We start from the raw sequence: 25,091 nt of genomic DNA on the forward strand, positions 1-25,091 counted from the left end.
TAAGCATTATTTTGCGCCGCTCTAATAAATCGGAAAAAGATATTATTATTCGCGCACAATTACGTCAATTGGTGTGATCGAGCGCGAAATCGCGCGATCGTCTTTTCTTTCTCTCTCTTTCTCTTTCTCTTCCTCTCCTCGATCTCTCTTTTTATCTCACTACACTCTTTTCGCTTGATGTTCACAATACGGACGGTAGCACGCTACTATCGCTCCCTCCATGGAGTTCTGGCCAATAAATACTTTTTGTACCACGAGCTCTGTGGGGCATATTGATTGACTGCTAATGTAGTGCGCATGCGATAGTTTTTACGACAAATCTTTTGTTGTGCGTATGTAATATGTTACAATATTATCAATTCGACATACAATGACACTAGAGTCAATTCGTGTTTCCGGTGGCTGTGTAGTACTGCGTGCTTTCATTTGACAGGACATCAAGCGACGCGATAGTGACGGCCACCAAGTAGGGGTGATAGGGACAATGCGGTGCAGCGGGTAAGAGCCACTGCACAAGCTTTTTTGTAACGCGTTACGTTACGTTAAGTACTTGACTAACCTAAGTTTGTACTTAAAATTAAATTTAAATCAACGCACAAAGAAACTTTTAACATAAGTTTTTAAGTTCTTACGTTAAGAATTTCTTTGTGCGTTGATTTAAATTAAATTTTAAGTACAAGCTTAAGTTCATATAGAGTACTTAACGTAACGTAACGTATTATAGAAGAGCTTGTGCGGTGGCCCTAACGCGGCGCACATTTATTGTAACAATATGCATTGTCTGACATTTCGAATATTAATGCTATTACAGCTGTATTTAACTAAGATATATACAAAATTTTAGAACAATTCATTTTTTATTTAAATTTTTATCAAGCGATGCGGTAGCGGCGCGACGCCAAAAGTACGTAAAAAATCGTGCCGCATGACGCAAACTTCACTGCGCAAATGTCACGGCCGCTACTATGCTTTATTTGGAATTTAGCTGTCAAATTCACTTTCAGTTGAAATATCTCAGAAATTAAAATCATAATCAAAAATCTAATGGCAATCCCTTTCTAAAAAGGAAATGTAACAAAAATCTCGAAAAGTATCGCGGTATTGTCACCGCAATAACTATGCATCTTATTGGTCCGAGCTGTTTCGAGCACGAACCACTTCAAGCGACACTTGATCTGTCAAAATGAAAAGTGATTTTGATCTGTCAAAGTGAAAAGTGACATGAATAGCTCGATGTTTACAACTCGGAGTTTTAGTTAGTTTGATTTGATCATCAGGTTTTCGCGCAAGTCAATTTGCGTGAGTCAGTGTTCTATCTGAAAATTAAACAACAAAGAAAGTTTGTTTTTGGGTCATTACTGGGTGAATTACAAGAGATCAGGTGCGTTTAATTATTAGTTTTTATATTATTTATCTGAAAATATTATATAGTTTTTTTTACATTATAGTTATAAAACTGATTGTTGTGTGTTTGACTTAAAATAATTTTAAAATAAATTTTTTTTTGCTGTTTTTTTTATTAATTTTCTTATCGTTTTTATAATTAAAGTTTATATTTATTCCATACAGTTTTAACTTATAAAAGTGTAATATTCAGATAATAAATATGTAAAAAGCAAAAATATATTTTATTCCTAATATTTTTAAAACATATATAAAAATTAAGTGTATATAATATTTAATTTTTCTTATTTTGCAGGTGCGGTAAAAAATTGACAAAAAAGCAAGTTTATAGAATAAGAAGTTTAAAATAATCGACGATTTTGTTGCCTTTCATAACTGAAGTTGGAAACCAAACTTGAATTTCAGTACATAATTGAAAATGGTATATTTTTAATTAATTTTTCAATTTATTGATAAATCTCTCTCTCTCTCTCTCTCTCTCTCTCTCTCTCTCTCTTTTCAGTTGTGCTCTTTATAAATACTTAATAGAGAATATCTATTATTATTTTAAGTTAAAATAATCATAAATATATTTTATTCAGTATAATTTTGAAGCATATATAAAAAGTACGGATATATAATAATTTTTATTTATTTATTTTTTGTTCCAGATTCGGCTCAAGGCTGATGACAGCATAGAAGAATTTCAATTAATGTGATTGTCATAGTAATTAATGTATTAATAGTAGTTAACGTGTTAATTTTGAAATTAATTTTTCTTACTGTGTTCCTTTCATGTATTATATATAAGATACTTTGAATAAAATTTTGAAAACAAAACTGAAATAAAGGAAAATGTAAATGATTAAGATTAATAATAAAATGTTGAAACTAACCATGGAAATAAAAAAAAATTGATAAAAATGATCTTGGAATAATAAAAACAAATAAAAATTATAAAAGTGATTTTGGAATAAAAAATTACAAAAATGAAAATTATGATTTTGTAATTGAATTATATATGTAGGTCGTTTTATAATTCGTTATTTTATTAATTTGTATCTGTTATTTTTAACGCAAAGAATGCCTCGGCAAAAAGTATTGCGTACACTAAAAGAGGAAGAAGAATTTCAAGAGGTTCGTAGGCAAAGAAATAGAGAAAATCAACGATCTCGGCGAGAAAGGATTCGAGTTGTACAAACAGCAAATACCATTCAAAATGTAGTAAATGTTGAGAATAAGAATAACGAGCATCTCTCTCTTATTTCTCACGCTACTTATGACAACATTGTGTTACTCGAAAACGAAATAACTATTCGTAAAAATGCACCGCGAACATTGTTGGAACGACAAAATGATTACCGAGCGCGGGCAAAAAGGCAATTAACGATCAATGCATTAAATACATTACGTATTGAAGATATAGAAGAACATTATATTGGCGCGATGGATATTTCTTGCAGTAATTGTAGTGCAAAGCATTTTGCTGCCGAACGAGTATCAAATAAAGGTAATTCTTTTAATGATTGCTGTGGTCATGGTGAAGTATCGCTTGATGCATTATCTGATCCTCCTTATAAGCTGCGTGCATTACTTGACGGCAGTCATGCTAAGTCTAATTATTTTTATGACAATATTCGAAGCTATAATAGTTCCTTTTCTTTTGCATCATTTAACGCTAATTTGATAACCCTTAGAGGTCGGCGATTTGGTCCATACTGTTTTAAAATTCAAGGGCAGATTTATTACCAAATTAATACATCACTGTATCCAGCTGAGAATGAGAATCCAAGTTACGGTCAGCTTTTCATAGTGGATTCAAATGAAGCATCTACATATCGATCAAACAAAAATCCAACGCTTAACTATGAACTTTTGCAAACACTCGATTACATTTTTCGTGAAAATAATGTGTTTTCTGAAGCATATCAAATGATGGGCGAGGAAGTAGAAAATCAGCGTAAATTAGCAGTAGATAGTCATGAAAAGTTACCGGACTTACAATTGTTATTTACATTAAAACCTGGGACGGATAGTCGCAGATACAATTTTCAACGAACCAATGAAGTTGCAGCTGTCTTTAAAACGACAGCGGATGGTGAAATTCCAGATTCGTACGTTATTATACGTAATAAAAACACAAACACACGTTACAAAAAGTCAGCACCATGGATCCGAACGTCGAACCTTGGGTATATCCAATATTTTATCCATATGGTACTCAAGGTTGGCATCGTAATTTAATGCGTATCCATACTAGAAATCCTAGACGTGTCAGTAGATCTGCATATGTTAAGTACAGAATGGCAATACGAGTTGAATTTAATCCTTTTATACGAGGAAGGCGATTGTTTCAACAGTGGGTCGTTGACAATTATGTTAAAATTGAAAAAGATCGAATTGACTACTGTAAAGAAAATCAAAAGCAATTAAGAGCCGAATCATATCAGGGATTAGTAGATTATTTACAAAATGCTGCAAGTGATAGAAACGGCCATGTTGGAAAAATGATTATACTTCCGTCGTCATTTGTTGGTTCACCTCGCAACATGATGCAAAATTATCAGGATGCCATGGCTATTGTTCGCAAGTATGGGAAACCAGATTTCTTTATAACAATGACTTGCAATCCTAACTGGCGAGAAATCAAAGAAAATCTACTTCCTGGTCAGCAAACAGCAGATAGACCTGATCTTTGTGCTCGTGTATTTGATATAAAAAAAAAATATCTTGTGGATATAATTACAGGACAAAATTACTTTGGGAAAGTATCAGCGTACATAAACGTTATCGAATTTCAAAAGCGCGGCTTACCGCACCTTCATATGTTAATACATTTGAAACATAATTATAAAATAACAACCCCTGAGATTGTTGATAGATACATATCAGCAGAAATTCCTGATCCTTGTGAGAATCCTGTTTTGCACGATATTATTATAAAAAACATGATTCATGGTCCATGTGGTGATTGGTGCATTGTCAATGAAAAATGTTCAAAACACTACCCCAAACCATTGCAAAATGAAACAACAATGAATGAAGACGGATACCCACACTATCGCAGAAGAGATACTGGTGTGACTTTTGAACGCCCTGGTGGGTACATAGTTGACAACAGTTTTGTTGTACCTTACTCTCCAAAATTGTCACTTATTTTTAATTGTCACATCAATGTTGAAGTTGTCTCGAGTATTAAATCCGTCAAATACTTATATAAGTATGTATACAAAGGTCATGATGCAGCCACTGTCGTTATTAGTGGAACTGCAGCAGAAGATAATTGCATAAATCACGATGAAATACGTGATTACATCGATACTCGATATGTCGGACCGGTCGAAGCATGTTGGCGTATTCTTAATAAGAATTTACAAGAAAAAAGTCACACTGTAATACGATTGCCCGTGCACTTACCTAACAAACAAAATTTTACAATCAACATTGACAACGACGAAAATGAAATTGCTGCTATTATAGATCAAACAACAATGTTACAAGAGTATTTCATATTGAATGGCCGTGATGAAGAAGCCAGGCAATATACATATACTGAAATTCCTTCTTATTTTGCCTTTAAAAAACAAAAGATTAATGGCCGAAATATTTCTCGCTGGGAAAAACGAAAAGCTCATTTTAAATGCATTGGTCGTATGTACTCAATTAGTCCTACCCAGATAGAACTATTCCATCTACGATTGTTACTATTGACAGTGAAAGGTGCTACAAGTTTTCAAGATTTAAGAACAGTTAATAATGTTGTTCACGAAACATATACAGCTGCTTGCTTGACTTTAGGTCTTATAGAAGATGACGAACAGTGGAAACGAGCGATGCATGAAGCAGAAATTTGGATGATGCCCCGACAACTTCGAAGGTTGTTTATTCGTATTTTAATTCATTGCCAACCAATTTATCCTGAACAACTTTGGGAAGAATTTAAAGTCTCAATGTCAGAAGATTATTTACGAAACTGTAGTAATACATTACAAGCTCAAAGAAAATCTTATATTAATATAAATACATTGTTAACCGCCGAAGGTATGAGTTTGTCCAATTTTCCAAGCATGGAACAATTAAATGAAATTGATGAGTCTTTGAATGATGTATCATTTGAAGAGACGTTGGAGATCGGTATGCAAAAATGCCGACAATTAAACGATAATCAAAAAAATATAGTAGATATCATTCTAAATGCAGTAAACAATAGTAAGGAAAATGAAACAATAAATAATTGTTTTTATGTTGATGGCCCAGGTGGTACAGGTAAAACTTTTGTATATATCACACTGTGGTATCTGTTAAAAGGCAGAAAGAAACGCGTTAGCACAATGGTTTTTACTGGCATTGCGGCAACATTGCTTCCACAAGGAAAAACCGTTCATAAAACTTTTGGATTACCCGTTCCACTTTTCTGTGACTCATCATCAAATATTAAAGCGCAATCAAACGAAGCACAAATTCTTAAAGAAACAGACGTATTTATTTGGGATGAAGCTCCAATGGCTCCAAGATACGCACTTGAGATTATGGATCGAACATTACGCGACATCATGCTTACTGATAGACTATTTGGTGGAAAAATTGTAGTAATACTTTGTAGTAATTGTAGTAATTGTAATACTTGATTTTAGACAACTTCTACCAGTTAAAATTGGTGGTACTCGCAGTGAAATGGTTAACATGTCGATTAAATTTAGTTCATTGTGGATTAATTTTGTAAAGTTATCTTTAACAAAGAACATGAGAACTCTACCTCATGAAATAGAATTTGCCAAATTTCTGCTAGATCTTGGAGATGGTAAGTTAAATGATTTTGATGACAATATACAAATTCCGTTACAGTGTACCACGGCCGCTGATTCTGATATTGTCATTGATACGTTTGGCGAACTTATACAAAAGAAACAATATAAAAAAGCCGCTCACTGCGTTATTTTGTCAGCAAGAAACATTGACGTGGATGCTATTAATAAAAGAGTTGTTGAATTACTTGATAATTCAACTGAAAGGACCTACACGAGTATAGACAGCACCGAAAATTGTGGTGATAACAGTGATATTACTGAAGCGCTTTTACCAGAATATTTAAATTCTTTGTCACCGTCATCTCTTCCACCTTATGAATTGCGCTTACGAAAATACAGTGTTATAATGCTCATACGAAATCTTAATATAAACGAGGGTTTGTGTAACGGTACTAGATTAATGATTTTTCATCTTGGAAATAACATGCTCAAATGTGAAATTTTAATAGGTGATAAAGCTGGAGAAATAGTATTTATAAATCGTATTACATTGTACTGCGAAAATGAATATCCATTTACATTTAAACGAAGACAATTTCCAATAAAACTTGCTTTTGCTATGACAATAAATAAGTCGCAGGGTTAGACATTTGAAAAAGTCGGTCTAGATCTCCGAAAAGATGTTTTCAATCACGGACAACTTTATGTTGCACTTTCACGAGTTCGTGCGTGGGAAGCAGTGAAAATCTGTTTTGGAGAACAGCGAAATGGTCTTTCTGCAAAAAATTATGTGTACAAGGAATTATACATGTAAAGATAACAAAAATTGATAAATTAAAATATACAAAAAAAAAATAAAAATAAAAATAAAATTCGAAGTATAGTTTATAAGAGATAAATTCTAGAATATCCAGTATAATTCCTTAATTTAAAAACATTTTATAGTCTGTTTTTAATTTATTTTGCCTCTAATAATTTGATGGTATCTTACTGCCTTCAGAATGTATGCAAATGTGTGAATGAGTGAATGCTGCACATTCTTAACACAAGAAAATCTTTAATCGATTTATTATTCTCGCGTATATCGCAATGCGAGAAAAAAGTTTTCGTTACTGAGTAATGACATAAATTGTTTTATTAACAAACTATAGTGTTCAAGAAGTTTATATCAGATATCTGATAAGAATTATGGAGAAGTCCGATATTATATCAAAAGATATTTTTACATCAAACGATGTAATTGGCGCTGTTCAAATCGGAGATACAACATTGTAAATAAGTATAATTTTTTAGTTATTATTGATGAATTTTGTATATCAATTTTTATTGTTTTAGTTATTGATTAATATTTGTTTTGGACTTGCGTATATTTCGTTCTGTAAAAAAATAATAATAATCTCAAAATAATAATAATAATCTATCTAATGTATAATAATCTCTCTCTCTCTCTCTCTTTCTCTCTCTCTCTCTCTCTCTCTCTCTCTCTCTCTCTCTCTCTCACTCTCTCTTCCTCTTTCTCTTCCCTTTTCCCTCCATCATTCCCACCTTTATCAACTAATACTTTCATGTTACAAGTAAATTTTAATTTAGGCAGTGAGATCGTCGGTTACGTCGAAAGAATTTTTTCGGGCTCAGTAAATCGAAAACATTTTAAATTTATAATATCAAATGGACAAGGAAAATTAATTCAAGTTGTAGCATGGAATGACCACATGAAAAAGATTGAAGAGGTGGTGACGACAACGGATCTCGTAAGTTATAAATTATATTCTTATATATCATTTTAACACAAATTAATATAACTTATTTATTTTTTTATTAAGAATATATGCTAGAATATGATTTTATTTATGCATAATTATAAATATAATTATTCTAAGCTTCTTAAAAGGTCTCAAGTGTTCGGAAATGAGGTAATAGGAAAGATAAAAAGAGATGAAACTTTATGTTACAATTTTAGAATTTTTAGGCTGCATAAAAGTGAACGAAAATTCCAAAAATGTGGTACAAAATTTTATTGCTTCTTACCTCTTCTCTTATTTCATTATAGAACACTCGAAGTCTCTTAATTAGTTTATTGCTCCAAATGTTATTATATTCACCAATTTTAAAGTCTCTAGCTAAAACATACAAGCCTGCAGGTTATTTGGTCTATATTATTCATTAAATTATTTATAAAAAGAATTTAAAAATATGTGCCCATAAAGTTAAATTAATTTATAATTCTGATACCAGCCTGCAAGTTATTCAGAATATCGTCGACTAAATTAGAAAATCTTCTAACTTTATTTTTAAATAAAATTGCGATATTATGTGATTGTGAATATATTGTTGCGTGCCGCGTGTCGCCCGATACATCCCTGAAGCGCCAGTCAGCTGACGGACCGATCAATATTTCGATTGGCCGATTGCCGGAAAGAATTTGTTATTGAAATAAATGAATTAAACGGCTGGTTGCCGGGAAATATTTGTAAATAAGAATTGTAGACAGTTGGTTGCCGGGAAATATTTGTAAATAAGAATTGTAGACAGTTTAATGTCGGACTCCTGCCGAGGAGGACGTATCACGCGCTTTCTCTGTTTGAGTTCAAGTTTAAATAAAGCTTTTCGAATTCCATAAACGTTTCGATTTTCTCGACGCGAGTGTGAGTGTGTGTGCGGGAGTGTCTTTTGGCGACCCGGCGCAACATTTTGGGGGCTCGTCCGGGATCCGTTCATCGGATCCTGTGAAGCGCGCGCGAGTTTAAGAGTCAGAAAGTACGCGGAATGAAAGTGCGAGAGAGAGGTGTCAACCACACATTCCTCGAGGAAGATTCAGTCTCGGCGGGTGCGACGATGGAGGTCGATTCGCTTCGCGCGAAGCTGCGGGAGTTGCAGTAATTGAGGGATGAGCTGCGAGAGGAGAGGGGACTGCTTCGATGCCGGAAGGACTCGTTCTCGGCCAGTGGAAGCGGTGCCCGCGGAGGGACATGAAAAGGAATTCAAACCAGCTAAGTTGTTCTTATAATATTTCCGCGGACGGGGCTCCGACAAGCGCGCCGGTAAATTTTCCATGCGCCAGTGTAAACGCGGGCGGAGAACGGGCGCCGTACGATCTAGAATCGGTTGGGATGAGACCGCGGAAGCGATGGCTCTGGCGCCATGTTGTAGGAGGGAATGTGGATCGAGTGAGGCGTTTCCGCGCGGAATGTCCGTCGCCTGGGAAGGGCGAATTGAATTTGGGGACGTGAATCCGAGCCCGAATGTCAAGGGATTGTTTTCTTTTCATTTCCTAAATATGAAATATTTATTTACATCAAATGCGAATTTCAAATGTAAATGTTTTTTAATACTGTTTGTGACAGAACTTTTTGAAAAAAAAGTTTTGGAAATGTTGTCGACTGATGTTTTTAATATTATTTGATTAAATAATTTAATTAATATTGATTTTATTTATTAATTTATTTATACATAAAACGTATTTCAGAAACACATAATTTTTATTGATATAAATAGCGTTTTATCGAATTTACAATTGATATTACTTTTTGTCAATTAAATTGGACTCGATTTAAGAATATAGCAACAAATATTAGTAGAGATTTCACAGATTTATACTCGTTTGGTACCGTTTAGCGATACTCGTCAAAGCGACTAGCCGGCCGCTTAGTTGCGCCGCGCCTGACAGCGCGAGCTTCACGGCCTGTGGTTGGAAGGTTTCAAAGGCTTACCATTTGAAAACTAATGATTCCTCAAGATTTTGCTATTGACATTTTCGACTCAGTTTTTCATGAGGAATACGTACATGCCGGCTCCTCCGGTTAATCTGGAACACCCTGTATAGTTATATTAAAGGTGAATCTTATAAGCAATCTTAACTTTTTACCTTGAGAGATGATTATTAACTACTCCCTCTTTTAAGCTCGATTGGTTAATATTTTCTGCTCTACCAAGAAAGTCAAAATTTTGAAATTTAATCTTTTGAGGCCCATAAACAAGCCAATAGACATAACAAAAAATTAAATATTAGTGTGAAAGCATTTGATCAAAAGATCATTTTTCGTAAAAAAAACTTGAGTTTTCCTTTTAGAATCGAATGGTGCTATCAGTCTTTCCATAACTTGCTTTTTTAAACAAATTGTTTAAACAATAATTTTTGTAAATAATAACAATAATAACAATAATAACAACAATAATAACAATAATTCTTTTCTTTTTTTTAAATCAAAATTTTTTTAAATTAAAAAAATTAAATTCAAATTTGGTTTTTTTTTTTTTTTTTTTTTTAGTTATCTTTTGATCAAATGCTATCACCCCAATAATCAACTCTTTGTTATGTCTATTAATCTGTTCATGGACCTTAAAAGATTAAATTTCAAAACTTTAACTCTTTTGGCAGAACAAATATTAACCGATTGAGCAAAAAAAAGAAAAACAAATTAAACAAATTAAACAAATTCAATTATATAATAAAAATTTAAGCACGGATAATCAATATTTTTGAAGTACATTTTTTATGATGCTGAAGTTAATAGCAAATATAGGCTGTGTTCGCGTTGGCGTTCATAGCGCTTTAAACATTATTTTATCCTTGTTGTTTATCAAATATTAAACAAAGACAAAAATAATTACGAACACTATAAGCACCAACGTGAAAACAGCCTATCTCTATTATTAATTTCAGCATCGGAAGAAAAGCGATAGTTATATTAAAGTATTCAACGATTTAAATTATTATTTTTCAGTTATCGTAGAAGGATTTATAAAATCTTGCTTATCAGAAGGGAAAGCAGGCATTGGTATTGGCGTTCTTACCGATGGAAAATATAAAATAGAAATTAGACTTTCAGAATTTGCAGCTATTAATGATGAATTTCATAAAGGAGATCATGTCCAAATATTGGGAAAAATGTTTTCAGCAACTTTTCCTTTTTATATTGTTATTAAAAAAGTGACCGACATAAAAAAACTCAGCAATAATCAAATGTCTTACGTAGACTTATTAAAAAGATCAACAGTGCCGAATAAGCGTCGCATGGATCAAAATTCTTTAAATCTAAAAGTATGAAACTAAAAAATTTCGGTAAACATTTACATAAGGTCAACTATTTTAGAAGTAACTTTATCGGTTACAAAGGATTGAAGCATACTATTAAGAGATAATATCAATATAACATTAATTTTTATTAACTTTATATGTTTGATTTATGTTTCAGAAATCAAAATCACTATTAAATTTATAAAAGAAATATATTATTTAAATGTTTAAATTAGCGTAATGATATTTCTTAAATACACAAATAAACGAGCAAGTTTATAATTAAATGCCTCTTTTTATTATTATATTACTGCGTTTGATTTCTTGTATAAATTGTGTTTATAGCAGTGATTACAATTTATTCAAAAGTGTATACGTTGTCATTTCTTGAACATCATTTTTTTTAAGAAAAAAGGAAAAAAATTTAGTGATTTGCGCCTGTAGATCATTACTGAATGTATAAGTATTACAATAGATCAAGATTTAATAATAATTTAATAATGTCATTAAAAATTTTTGTCAATTAAATTTAAATATACATATAAAATGAACATCATTTTTTTTTTAAAAGAGGAAACAAATTTAGTGATTTGCGCTTGTAGATCATTACTGAATGTATAAGTATTACAATAGATCAGGATTTAATAATAATTTAATAATGTCATTAAAAATTTTTGTCAATTAAATTTAAATGTACATAAAAAAGCGCGCGCGTAGCGCGCGTTAATATTCTAGTCCTATCTAAAAAAGGGCATGGCATCTATACTCGCATCTCTCGAAGTATTGTTGTCGCTTTTCCGCGATGCCGATTGGTTCTTTCGTTGCGCTTACTTCGTGTTGCGAGAATAATCATTGCAATTAAATTTTGACAGCTGTCAAATTTGTATAAATGGTTATCTATACCGGAAGAGATGGGGAGAGACGGGGAGAGACCGGGAGAGACGGGGAGAGACCGGGAGAGACCGGAAGAGACGGGGAGAGAGAGAGAGAGAGAGAGAAAGAGAGAGAGGGGGGGGGGGGGAGAGAAGTGCGTGCATCCGTGCGTACACTGTGGAGTATTTTACTCAAACGAAAGATTTTCGAAAGTTAGTTTTCTCTATTAATTATTTTTTATTTGGTTATTTTTTAAATTTATTAATTTCTATGTGTGCACGCGTACGTGTGCATGCATATGTCACAATATTATTTTATAACTAGCAATAATAGTTAATTAATTAATGTATATAAAGTTCCAAAAAATGTTGATCTTATTTTATATAGAAAGATACATGTAATGTCAAAGTATTTAATAATTTATTAACAATATATATACCCGTTTGGCGTCAATATTAACTACAAACCGAATAATAGATTGACTTTCTACACCTGACTCATTAATATTATGTATCTTGTACCTTTTTTATTTCTGTTCTTTGTTTATATCTTTTTAATGTTTTTTTCTTCTTTTACTCTCTGCTCCTTCCATTTCTTTCTTTCTTTTTTTGGCTCATAAACATCCCATAAAAAAATACCAAACACCCTGTATATGTTATAATCAACCAATGAATAGAATCTAATTCCCGCAATAATGTGTATTGGGCAGAGGAAAATCCTCACGTCGTTCGCCAAAAGGCGCGTTTCGGTAGACTAAGTTAGTAGGGTAAGATGGCCATAGTTTATTTAAATGCAAAAAACATACTTTTATTTTTATTATTTTTTAATTGCGTTCGGTATATTACTTCACTGAAGCTTTAAGTATGTAAAACTATCGACATTAAAGAGAAAATACTTAATAAAAATTTTTTATTATCAAAATATTGAAACATAAACATTGGCCATCTTTCACAACTTTTATGGAAGAGATGGCCATAGTATTATAAAATAATTGGCTATACAATTTTTATGTACTTAACATTTATAGAATAATAAAAAAACGTATAATTTTACATATTTAGCTTTATTGCCACATATTATCACATATTTAATTTTATTTTTAAACATGTTTCATATTAAATGTTCACACAAGTTTCTAATCAATTTAACTCATTGTTATCAGTAAAAAAAAACATATATGATATGTGAAATTAAAATATTAGGTGCATAACTTAATTCTCGTCTTTTTTAATAAAATATATACATAAACACCTACCCCCAAGCTTATACCCCGAAATTTCATGGGCTATTTTGCCCAAACTACGAGAGAAAGATAATCATAATATTTATTTAAAAAATAGAAAAGGAAATAAAAAATATAATTACACATTACAATTTACATACTTTTGTTACGTGGATAACGTTCATTGCGACAGCACAACTGTAATTTATTCGACATTGTGGCAATTTCTAATGAACACGTGAAAAATTTTGCAGGCAGTCAAAAGTAAAAACGTGATGTGATATCCATAATATCATTATTTTTAATAATATACGCACAGAAACTAGAGTAAATATTTTGATTATCTTTAAAAATAATTACGAGAACACATTATTTAGCAATTATTGAAGAAATTATAGCCATTGGCCATCTTTTCCGTATGGCCATTATACTTTAACTTACCCTATAGATGGTCCATAAATGTATGGGCAGGAATGATCGCGAACCAAGTAGTAAGTGTTAATCGTATAAGTAATTTTCTTTCGCTGATAAATGCAAATATTTTTGTCAATGATTTTCAGATCGGTCCAGTGTTTCTCCCGCCGCGTCTAAATGGCGAGAATTATTTGGATTTTTTTGAAAATCAATTACCTGTGCCTTTTGAAGATGTACCGCTTCATGTACGAGCACAGATGATTTTCCAACACTACGGAGCTCCTCCGCATTTTCGCCGAACAGTTCGCGATTTTTTAAACGCACGTTACCCCGATAGATGGATGGGTCGAGGTGGTCCGATCATCTGGCCACCACGATTGCCGGATCTAAGGCCAGTATTCATAGTCGGATCTTATATTTAAGATCATCTTAAGTACTGTCTTAAGATGCCATCAGCCAATCACAGAGCTGTATTAGCATCTTAAGATATTGCTTGAGACGATCTTGAAATAAGATTCGACTATGAATACCAGCCTAAATGTACTAAACTTTTTTCTATGGGGTTACATAAAAAGTTTAGTCGAATATGCGCGTAATGGTACAGAACAAAAAATGCGTCAAGCTATAATTGACGCTTTTAATACTATTACGCCAGAAATGGCGCATCGTGCAACGCGTGATATTGTTCGAATAGTCGGACTCTACGTACGAGAGAGAGGACATTACTTCGAACAATTTTTGCATTAAAATATGAGAGTGGATTAGGCCTATTGGGGAAACCACTATAAAAAAAACGCACTATGCTATCTACCGCAAGGTGGTGTGGAAATGATAGCGCTCAGTCATTTTCTTACTGAAAAGACGAATAAAAATTATAAAATTATTTTTTGCTGCGCGGTACTTGCATTGCACAATCCTCGTTGCTCATTCACGCGTACGTCATATAAAAATAATTATTTTTATTTGTTCATTTAATTTAAAAAACTCTTAGTATGTAATTTGTATGTATGTGTGTACACACAGGAAAATGTTAATTATTATTTGTTTTATGTAAGTGAGGTGTTTATTATTACCGACAGAATATTCTTTTCAACCATTAAAGATAAGGTAATTATTTAAAAAAATAAAAGTAGAATTGAGTAATTGATTTTTTTTAAAATTAATGTATGATTTATTATTTCGGATAGTAATCACGAATTGTAAGAAGAAATTTCAGAGAATTAAACCATATGAGTGGTGGAAATACTATCGTGATTTGATGAAAAACATAATAAAAATTTCCATAATTCCTCCTTGGTCCGCGTTTACCTACTACTTACAATAGTAATTTTTATTATAAAGAGTTTTCTCTGTGTATTATAAGTCGATCACGGGGATTAATTTTATTAAAAATATAAATTTTCTAGTTATTTAATTTTTAATTAAGAATATAAAGATAAAACAAAAATTTTATTTGGTTGTTATTTTGATTTTAATCGATAAAATTTTGTAATGTTTTTTGAAGAACTATAAATTCTTTTTTCGAGCACATGATAACAGTTTTTTCTTTTAATTTATAATGACAATTTACGACGTTTAAGACTATCATCAAAAAATATATCTTTTATTAAAAATAATCGTTATTTATTAAAAAAATTAATTTAGTAATCGCTTCTTTAAGCATCAGAACTGATATTTCTCTGAACATATGTATGTACACGTACACACATACTTTTTGTCGTTAGAAAATTTTATATTCATTAAAAAAAGTAAGGAACTATTATAACTCAAAGGGAGAATCCAGCGTTACGCGTCGCTCGTGCGTAGCCATTGCTGCTTGTTGTAACAACTCCCCCCGCGCGCCTAGCAATCTCTAAGCTCAAGCGCTGGCGGGGGCGGCCGGGCGCTCGGTGCGCTTGCATTTGCTGGTAGGCCGGGCTAATACAGGAAATTTTGCAAGTCCATAACTCGTCAACTATTGCGAAAATAGAAAAACGCTAAAGGACTTTTCTGTTCAGTTTAATGCGCTCTACCTGCTCATAAATATCCCATAAAAAAAAATACCAAACACTCTATATATAATAATATTGATGACCGATGAACAGTGTGTCTTACCTTTGAGAGATTCTTGTTGTTTTCTATTTTTTCCTCTATTCCGCCGCTGGCGACGGGCACCGCGATGCATAAATATAATATAAGCATTATTTTGCGCCGCTCTAATAAATCGGAAAAAGATATTATTATTCGCGCACAATTACGTCAATTGGTGTGATCGAGCGCGAAATCGCGCGATCGTCTTTTCTTTCTCTCTCTTTCTCTTTCTCTTCCTCTCCTCGATCTCTCTTTTTATCTCACTACACTCTTTTCGCTTGATGTTCACAATACGGACGGTAGCACGCTACTATCGCTCCCTCCATGGAGTTCTGGCCAATAAATACTTTTTGTACCACGAGCTCTGTGGGGCATATTGATTGACTGCTAATGTAGTGCGCATGCGATAGTTTTTACGACAAATCTTTTGTTGTGCGTATGTAATATGTTACAATATTATCAATTCGACATACAATGACACTAGAGTCAATTCGTGTTTCCGGTGGCTGTGTAGTACTGCGTGCTTTCATTTGACAGGACATCAAGCGACGCGATAGTGACGGCCACCAAGTAGGGGTGATAGGGACAATGCGGTGCAGCGGGTAAGAGCCACTGCACAAGCTTTTTTGTAACGCGTTACGTTACGTTAAGTACTTGACTAACCTAAGTTTGTACTTAAAATTAAATTTAAATCAACGCACAAAGAAACTTTTAACATAAGTTTTTAAGTTCTTACGTTAAGAATTTCTTTGTGCGTTGATTTAAATTAAATTTTAAGTACAAGCTTAAGTTCATATAGAGTACTTAACGTAACGTAACGTATTATAGAAGAGCTTGTGCGGTGGCCCTAACGCGGCGCACATTTATTGTAACAATATGCATTGTCTGACATTTCGAATATTAATGCTATTACAGCTGTATTTAACTAAGATATATACAAAATTTTAGAACAATTCATTTTTTATTTAAATTTTTATCAAGCGATGCGGTAGCGGCGCGACGCCAAAAGTACGTAAAAAATCGTGCCGCATGACGCAAACTTCACTGCGCAAATGTCACGGCCGCTACTATGCTTTATTTGGAATTTAGCTGTCAAATTCACTTTCAGTTGAAATATCTCAGAAATTAAAATCATAATCAAAAATCTAATGGCAATCCTATCCTCCTCTTTTAAAATAGCCATGTAACCCTAAAGTTGGCTGCTAATCGCGATTGTATGTTGCCGCTTTATTCCGATCGTGATGGGCTGTCTCGCTTGACTCACTTCGTGTGTGAGAGTTGTAGTTTGACAGTTTATTGACAGTTTGACAGTTTGACAGTTTTGACAGTTTTGATAGTTTAATGGTGTGATTTCACTATGGCGATTTGTGGTTAGAGACCGAGAAACAGAAAGACAAAAAGAAAAGGAAGGGAAAAAAGGAAGAAAATTAGGTATTAACATTGTGTAATGATATGTAATAATATGTATCTGATAAAAATTTTTCATGTAAAAGTACATATATAAAATCTATAGAATTATGTATCAAAAATGTCCATGCAAAATTTTATATTGTATACTTTTATATAATTTCACATAATTTTATATAACTTAAATATAATTCTAGATTTATATATGCTCTTATATAAAAAAATGTTTACCGGAAAAAATTACTTATTTACACTTATATCAACTTGAGAAAATATTTGCTGTACCTTTACTTCATTAAATATGTAAGTATGTATGAATGTTTAAAAAATAGATATGTGGTATACGTATGTGTGTGCATATACATATATTATTACACTCACACGAGTGCACTGAAAAAAAATTTACTAAAACAAAAAAATTTCTTTAATTTTAAAAAATCATGCGTTTCCATACAATTGGACACGCAATTTTTTTAAATTAAAAAATCGTGTTTATTTATTTGTATAATATTAATCTTCCATTAAGTAAATTATTCTCTATAAACCAAAACTAAACATTATTCTCTATAAAACTGTTCTATACGTACAAACAATATTTATAGAAACATAATGTTTATTCTCTATTTTTCCAATTGAATTTATTTGCTTCAAGAAGATATTTATTATAAAATAAATTGTTCATTAATTGCAACAAATATTTGTTAAATTATAATAAACAGTTATTAAAATATAAATATTATTTTATAAGAAATATTTTTAAGAAACAGATTTTTAAATAATATTAACTTAATTTTAAAAATTAAGTTTTCATATTAAATAAATTATCTATAACTTGCATAAGATATGTTGTACAATACAACAAATATTTGATAATTTATAATAAATAGTTATTAACATATACATATTATTTTCTAAAAAATATTTTTAAGAAACAAATGTTTAAATAATACTAATTTAAATTTTAAAAAAAATTTTGTGTTAAACAAATTATGTATAACTTGCATAAAGTATGTTATATAATATAGTAAATATATAATATAGTAAATATGTATTCTATTGCAGTTTTACTTTTGTTAATTTTTTTAAATTTAAGTAATTAAAAAAACTAGTTTTTAATTATTGTAATTAATTAATTAATTTTAGTAGTTTACTTACATGTATTTTTAAAATAATACTTTACACATTATCTCTTGCAATAAAATTAAGAGTGTATCAAACGGATATGATTACGAGACATGATTACTTGAGCGATAATTGGTTACAACAAAAACTGACGTAACTGCAAACATCTGATGTCACAATTGTAACAGACGATTCAAGAAAAACAACTCTTTATTACACTCATATTTAAAATAAGAGAGTATAATAAATAGTCAATATTTACATGATACTATTACTTCCAATTATTTAATGCTCTGTTAACTTTAGAGAAAATGTCATTAAGAATAGATATATATTGTTTATTAATCATTTGCACACCATGATTGGGGAATAAAAACCTAAAATTATATAATATATTTTTATTATAATTTTATTGTCTTTAATATTTTATTGGAATCGTTATAAATTTTAATGATTATAAACTAACAATTTACTCAAATTTTTGCAAAAAATATAATTTTTTTCACTATTAAAATAAACGTGATAATCTATTAAATCCTTTTGATTTATACAAAAAAATTTGTTTTGCTTTGATATCTTATATGTACTGTATGCACTCTTATGTGCATTAATTAAAACTTACAATACAAAGTTTTACTAATAAAAAAATATTGCTTTGTTTTAATTTAGAATAATATGTTGAACTTTTGCAAATAAATGGTCATAATTTGTACATATAATATTATTAATTTCATATTGTGTACCATTTATTATAACCCAAGGTACTGTATTTAACTCATTATTTATTATTTATGGAAGTAAAACATTTTTTATGTCATGATATTCTGAAATTTCAATAAATTTGGTTATTTTAGAATCGTGTCGTACACTGAAAAAAAAAAGTAGTTAATCCAAAAAAATTTGTTTTGAATAAATAATTTGGGTTAAATAGTACCATGGTCAATTAATTGGAATTAAATTAAAATATTGTTTAAAATAAGAGATTATCTGCTAAAAAGTAATAAATTGTTTTTAACATTTAAATAAATAAAGTAAAATAACTGTGTTAAAAAAATAAAGTGAAATTTTTCTTTAAACTTTGCGGGTACTATAAGACCTATCAAAAAAATCTTAAAATGGTAAAAAAGATACGCCAAGTACATAAACGCTTTCTCAAATAAAGGTTTTTTGATGGATTTCACTCCTTTTTGTACACTGAGAGAAAAAATACCAAATTCAATAAATATTTCTTTAAATAATGCTAATAACATATTTTATAGAAAATCAATAATATTTATTTAAAACAAAGTAATAGTTTTCTATAATTTAGAAAATATTACTTGTTTGAAATAAATATTATTTTTGCATAAGCAATGCATCTCATTTATACCCTTAAGGTGGTTCTCATTGCCCAGTGCCTGGGGCAATGGGAGTTTTTGTTGAGTTTCGAAAAAAGTAAATTTTTTTATAGACTTAATTAAATTTAAATATTTACGCTATGCTAAATTAAAGCTTTATATAATCTTCATTTTAATAATAAATAGTTGAAATAAATATTCGATGATTGTAAGACATTTCTTTCAGTCTTTCTTTAACTGATGCCAAAATTCCCCCGTTCTCCCCTACTTTCTTTTAATTACACTAAATTTCATTATACGTATTTTTAAATGTGTCTAATACAATTATTTGTTACAAATCTCTTCCGACATCGGCCGATCGATAATATCCGTCTGCTGATTGGCGCTTCAAGGTTGTATCGGGCGACGCGAAACAATATTAAGCTATCTAGCCACTATAAAAAAACCCATATACCCTGAACAAAAAAAAAACATTAACATAGGAATCATTAATTATTTGCTAGTTTTGGTGATAAAAAATTTTTTTGCTTCAGTCAAAAAATTACCATTAGTAACTTTTTTTTAGTTGAAACAAAAAAAATTTTTTCTCATTAAAAGACACCAAAAAATTAGCAATAATTCCTATATTATAAATTTTTAATTTGGTTAGCGTATATGGTTTTTTTTTTTAGCTAGATAGCTATGTTTATGTTATATATTTATTTCATTTTTATTAACTTATTAGATTTTTTTCATGTACCAATATTTACCATTTACATTACAAAATAATTTTTTTTATATTTTGGTTTTATAAAATTGTATGTAGGCATATATTGTGAAGCCCCTTGAAGGACAAACCGGCTTTGCGTGTATGTGTGCATGCACATGTGAATCTGTGGAAAATAACTCAAGTGAGCTTTTTCTCAGAATTGAGTGTACCAATTTTAATCGGACTGGTTGCAATCGAAAGCTCACATCAATATTATGTAATAAAATTGCCATTAGATTTTTTATTATGATTTTAGTTTCTGACAAGGGAAGTTCTTCAAAAAAAAAAAATCGGTTTTTTTATTTCCATGTAAATATCTCAAAACTATAAAAGATAAAAAAAATTTTTTCAACAAAAGTCAAACGTTTTTAAGAGTACTTCAAAGTTATAAACAAAAAAAATTTTATTTCCTTTTGTTTTTATTTGCTTTGTTAACAAAGCAAATAAAATTTTTTTTTGTTTATAACTGTAAAGTACTTTTAAAACTTTCGACTTTTGTTTTAAAAATTTTGTTTCTATCTTTTATAGTTTCGAAGATATTTAACATGGAAAGGAAAAAACCGATTTTTTCAAAGGGGGCGTTTCACCCCCTCAAAGTGAAATTATCAAAAGTGAAAAATAGTTTTTTTATTAGGACAAAACTGCTCCATTTGGCATACAATTTTTTAGAATTTTCTGAATTTCGGGTTCGATAACTTCCCTTGTGAGATATTTTAACTGAAAGTGAATTTGACAGCTAAATTTTAGATAAAGCTTAGTAGCGCGCGGCGTGACATTTGCGCAGTGAGAGTCTCTCTCTCTCTCTCTCTCTCTCTCTCTCTCTCTCTCTCTCTCTCTCTCTCTCTCCTTTTCTTCTACCTATCACTTAATTCTTGCAATCTGAAAGATTAAAAAAATTTAATTTTAAAGTTGTATTATTAAGGCGCGCGCACGCACAAATATACTCACATAGAAAAAAAAATATAGCCAATAACATATGTAATTGCGAGCTGCTATCTACATAAAATACTCAATAATACTCAATATTACAATAATATTTACTGTTAATGCAAGTACAATGTTGATACTGCAATAACATATATTATTTTATTGAGTACATCTGTAGTTCACAGTTCGCAACTGCATATTTTATTAGATATATTACTTTCTTTTGCAGTATATATGGTTTTACTTCCGTATTGATTGATTTTAAAACAGCTATAAAAAAAATCAATATATATACCCGTTTGGCGTCAATATTAACTACAAACCGAATAATAGATTGACTTTCTACACCTGACTCATTAATATTATGTATCTTGTACCTTTTTTATTTCTGTTCTCTGTTTATATCTTTTTAATGTTTTTTTCTTCTTTTACTCTCTGCTCCTTCCATTTCTTTCTTTCTTTTTTTGGCTCATAAACATCCCATAAAAAAATACCAAACCACCTGTATATGTTATAATCAACCAATGAATAGAATCTAATTCCCGCAATATGTGTATTGGGCAGAGGAAAATCCCCTCACGTCGTTTCGCCAAAAGGCGCGTTTCGGTAGACTAAGTTATAGGGGTAAGATGGCCATAGTTTATTTAAAATGCAAAAAACATACTTTTATTTTTATTATTTTTTAATTGCGTTCGGTATATTACTTCACTGAAGCGTTAAGTATGTAAACTATCGACATTAAGAGAGAAAAATACTTAATAAAAATTTTTTATTATCAAAATAGTGAAACATAAACATTGGCCATCTTTCACAACTTTTATGGAAGAGATGGCATAGTATTATAAAATAATTGGCTAAACAATTTTATGTACTTAACATTTATAGAATAATAGAAAAAACGTATAATTTTACATATTTAGCTTTATTGCCACATATTATCAGCATATTTAATTTTATTTTTAAAACATGTTTCATATTAAAATGTTCACACAAGTTTCTAATCAATTTAACTCATTGTTATCAGTAAAAAAAAACATATATGATATGTGAAATTAAAATATTAGGTGCATAACTTAATTCTCGTCTTTTTTAATAAAATATATACATAACACCTACCCCCAAGCTTATACCCCGAAATTTCATGGGCTATTTTGCCCAAACTACGAGAGAAAGATAATCATAATATTTATTTAAAAAATAGAAAAGGAAATAAAAAATATAATTACACATTACAATTTACATACTTTTGTTACGTGGATAACGTTCATTGCGACAGCACAACTGTAATTTATTCGACATTGTGGCAATTTCTAATGAACACGTGAAAAACTTTGCAGGCAGTCAAAAGTAAAAACGTGATGTGATATCCATAATATCATTATTTTTAATAATATACGCACAGAAACTAGAGTAAATATTTTGATTATCTTTAAAAATAATTACGAGAACACATTATTTAGCAATTATTGAAGAAATTATAGCCATTGGCCATCTTTTCCGTATGGCCATTATACTTTAACTTACCCTATAGATGGTCCATAAATGTATGGGCAGGAATGATCGCGAACCAAGTAGTAAGTGTTAATCGTATAAGTAATTTTCTTTCGCTGATAAATGCAAATATTTTTGTCAATGATTTTCAGATCGGTCCAGTGTTTCTCCCGCCGCGTCTAAATGGCGAGAATTATTTGGATTTTTTGAAAATCAATTACCTGTGCCTTTTGAAGATGTACCGCTTCATGTACGAGCACAGATGATTTTCCAACACTACGGAGCTCCTCCGCATTTTCGCCGAACAGTTCGCGATTTTTTAAACGCACGTTACCCCGATAGATGGATGGGTCGAGGTGGTCCGATCATCTGGCCACCACGATTGCCGGATCTAAGGCCAGTATTCATAGTCGGATCTTATATTTAAGATCATCTTAAGTACTGTCTTAAGATGCCATCAGCCAATCACAGAGCTGTATTAGCATCTTAAGATATTGCTTGAGACGATCTTGAAATAAGATTCGACTATGAATACCAGCCTAAATGTACTAAACTTTTTTCTATGGGGTTACATAAAAAGTTTAGTCGAATATGCGCGTAATGGTACAGAACAAAAAATGCGTCAAGCTATAATTGACGCTTTTAATACTATTACGCCAGAAATGGCGCATCGTGCAACGCGTGATATTGTTCGAATAGTCGGACTCTACGTACGAGAGAGAGGACATTACTTCGAACAATTTTTGCATTAAAATATGAGAGTGGATTAGGCCCTATTGGGGAAACCACTATAAAAAAAAACGCACTATGCTATCTACCGCAAGGTGGTGTGGAAATGATAGCGCTCAGTCATTTTCTTACTGAAAAGACGAATAAAAATTATAAAATTATTTTTTGCTGCGCGGTACTTGCATTGCACAATCCTCGTTGCTCATTCACGCGTACGTCATATAAAAATAATTATTTTTATTTGTTCATTTAATTTAAAAAACTCTTAGTATGTAATTTGTATGTATGTGTGTACACACAGGAAAATGTTAATTATTATTTGTTTTATGTAAGTGAGGTGTTTATTATTACCGACAGAATATTCTTTTCAACCATTAAAGATAAGGTAATTATTTAAAAAATAAAAGTAGAATTGAGTAATTGATTTTTTTTAAATTAATGTATGATTTATTATTTCGGATAGTAATCACGAATTGTAAGAAGAAATTTCAGAGAATTAAACCATATGAGTGGTGGAATACTATCGTGATTTGATGAAAAACATAATAAAAATTTCCATAATTCCTCCTTGGTCCGCGTTTACCTACTACTTACAATAGTAATTTTTATTATAAAGAGTTTTCTCTGTGTATTATAAGTCGATCACGGGGATTAATTTTATTAAAAATATAAATTTTCTAGTTATTTAATTTTTAATTAAGAATATAAAGATAAAACAAAAATTTTATTTGGTTGTTATTTTGATTTTAATCGATAAAATTTTGTAATGTTTTTTGAAGAACTATAAATTCTTTTTTCGAGCACATGATAACAGTTTTTTCTTTTAATTTATAATGACAATTTACGACGTTTAAGACTATCATCAAAAAATATATCTTTTATTAAAAATAATCGTTATTTATTAAAAAAATTAATTTAGTAATCGCTTCTTTAAGCATCAGAACTGATATTTCTCTGAACATATGTATGTACACGTACACACATACTTTTTGTCGTTAGAAAATTTTATATTCATTAAAAAAAGTAAGGAACTATTATAACTCAAAGGGAGAATCCAGCGTTACGCGTCGCTCGTGCGTAGCCATTGCTGCTTGTTGTAACAACTCCCCCCGCGCGCCTAGCAATCTCTAAGCTCAAGCGCTGGCGGGGGCGGCCGGGCGCTCGGTGCGCTTGCATTTGCTGGTAGGCCGGGCTAATACAGGAAATTTTGCAAGTCCATAACTCGTAAACTATTGCGAAAATAGAAAAACGCTAAAGGACTTTTCTGTTCAGTTTAATGCGCTCTACCTGCTCATAAATACCCCATAAAAAAAAATACCAAACACCCTGTATATTGTTGATATAATTTTTGTATTATTTTGAAATAGTATATTTCTAAATGTTTATAAAATTTTATATATCTTAAAATATTTTTAAAATTAATTTGTAAATATTTAGAAATATCCACAAAACATAAAAATATACACTCAGTACATACATTGTAACATACATTTATGTATATTACATATTCCAGGTATATACTTTCTTCATGTAATTTATATACAATGGATGTGAAATGTATGTGCAAATGAAACCGGGTTAATGTACATAAAAGATCCATAGT

At 30.8% G+C, this 25,091-nt stretch overlaps 2 protein-coding genes and 1 long non-coding RNA gene across 3 annotated transcripts; all 3 read left to right on the top strand.

The window, feature by feature from the left end:
• The first annotated feature begins 648 nt into the window (after positions 1-648).
• LOC118646270 lies at positions 649-2,231 on the top strand. Its single transcript, XR_004963810.1, has 3 exons — positions 649-1,381; positions 1,700-1,825; positions 2,055-2,231. It is a non-coding gene; the product is annotated as an uncharacterized LOC118646270 (long non-coding RNA).
• Positions 2,232-3,551: 1,320 nt separating this feature from the next.
• LOC118646109 lies at positions 3,552-6,011 on the top strand. Its single transcript, XM_036288404.1, has one exon. It carries the CDS (start codon positions 3,552-3,554, stop codon positions 6,009-6,011), a length of 2,460 nt encoding a protein of 819 aa, XP_036144297.1.
• A 115-nt stretch (positions 6,012-6,126) lies between these two features.
• LOC118646110 (ATP-dependent DNA helicase PIF1-like) lies at positions 6,127-6,777 on the top strand. Its single transcript, XM_036288405.1, has one exon. The coding sequence runs from the start codon at positions 6,127-6,129 to the stop codon at positions 6,775-6,777; it is 651 nt and encodes a 216-aa protein (XP_036144298.1).
• The last annotated feature ends 18,314 nt before the right edge of the window (positions 6,778-25,091 follow it).

The sequence above is a fragment of the Monomorium pharaonis genome, chromosome 6 (genome assembly GCF_013373865.1).
Source record: "Monomorium pharaonis isolate MP-MQ-018 chromosome 6, ASM1337386v2, whole genome shotgun sequence".
NCBI classification, from domain to species: Eukaryota; Metazoa; Arthropoda; class Insecta; order Hymenoptera; family Formicidae; genus Monomorium; species Monomorium pharaonis.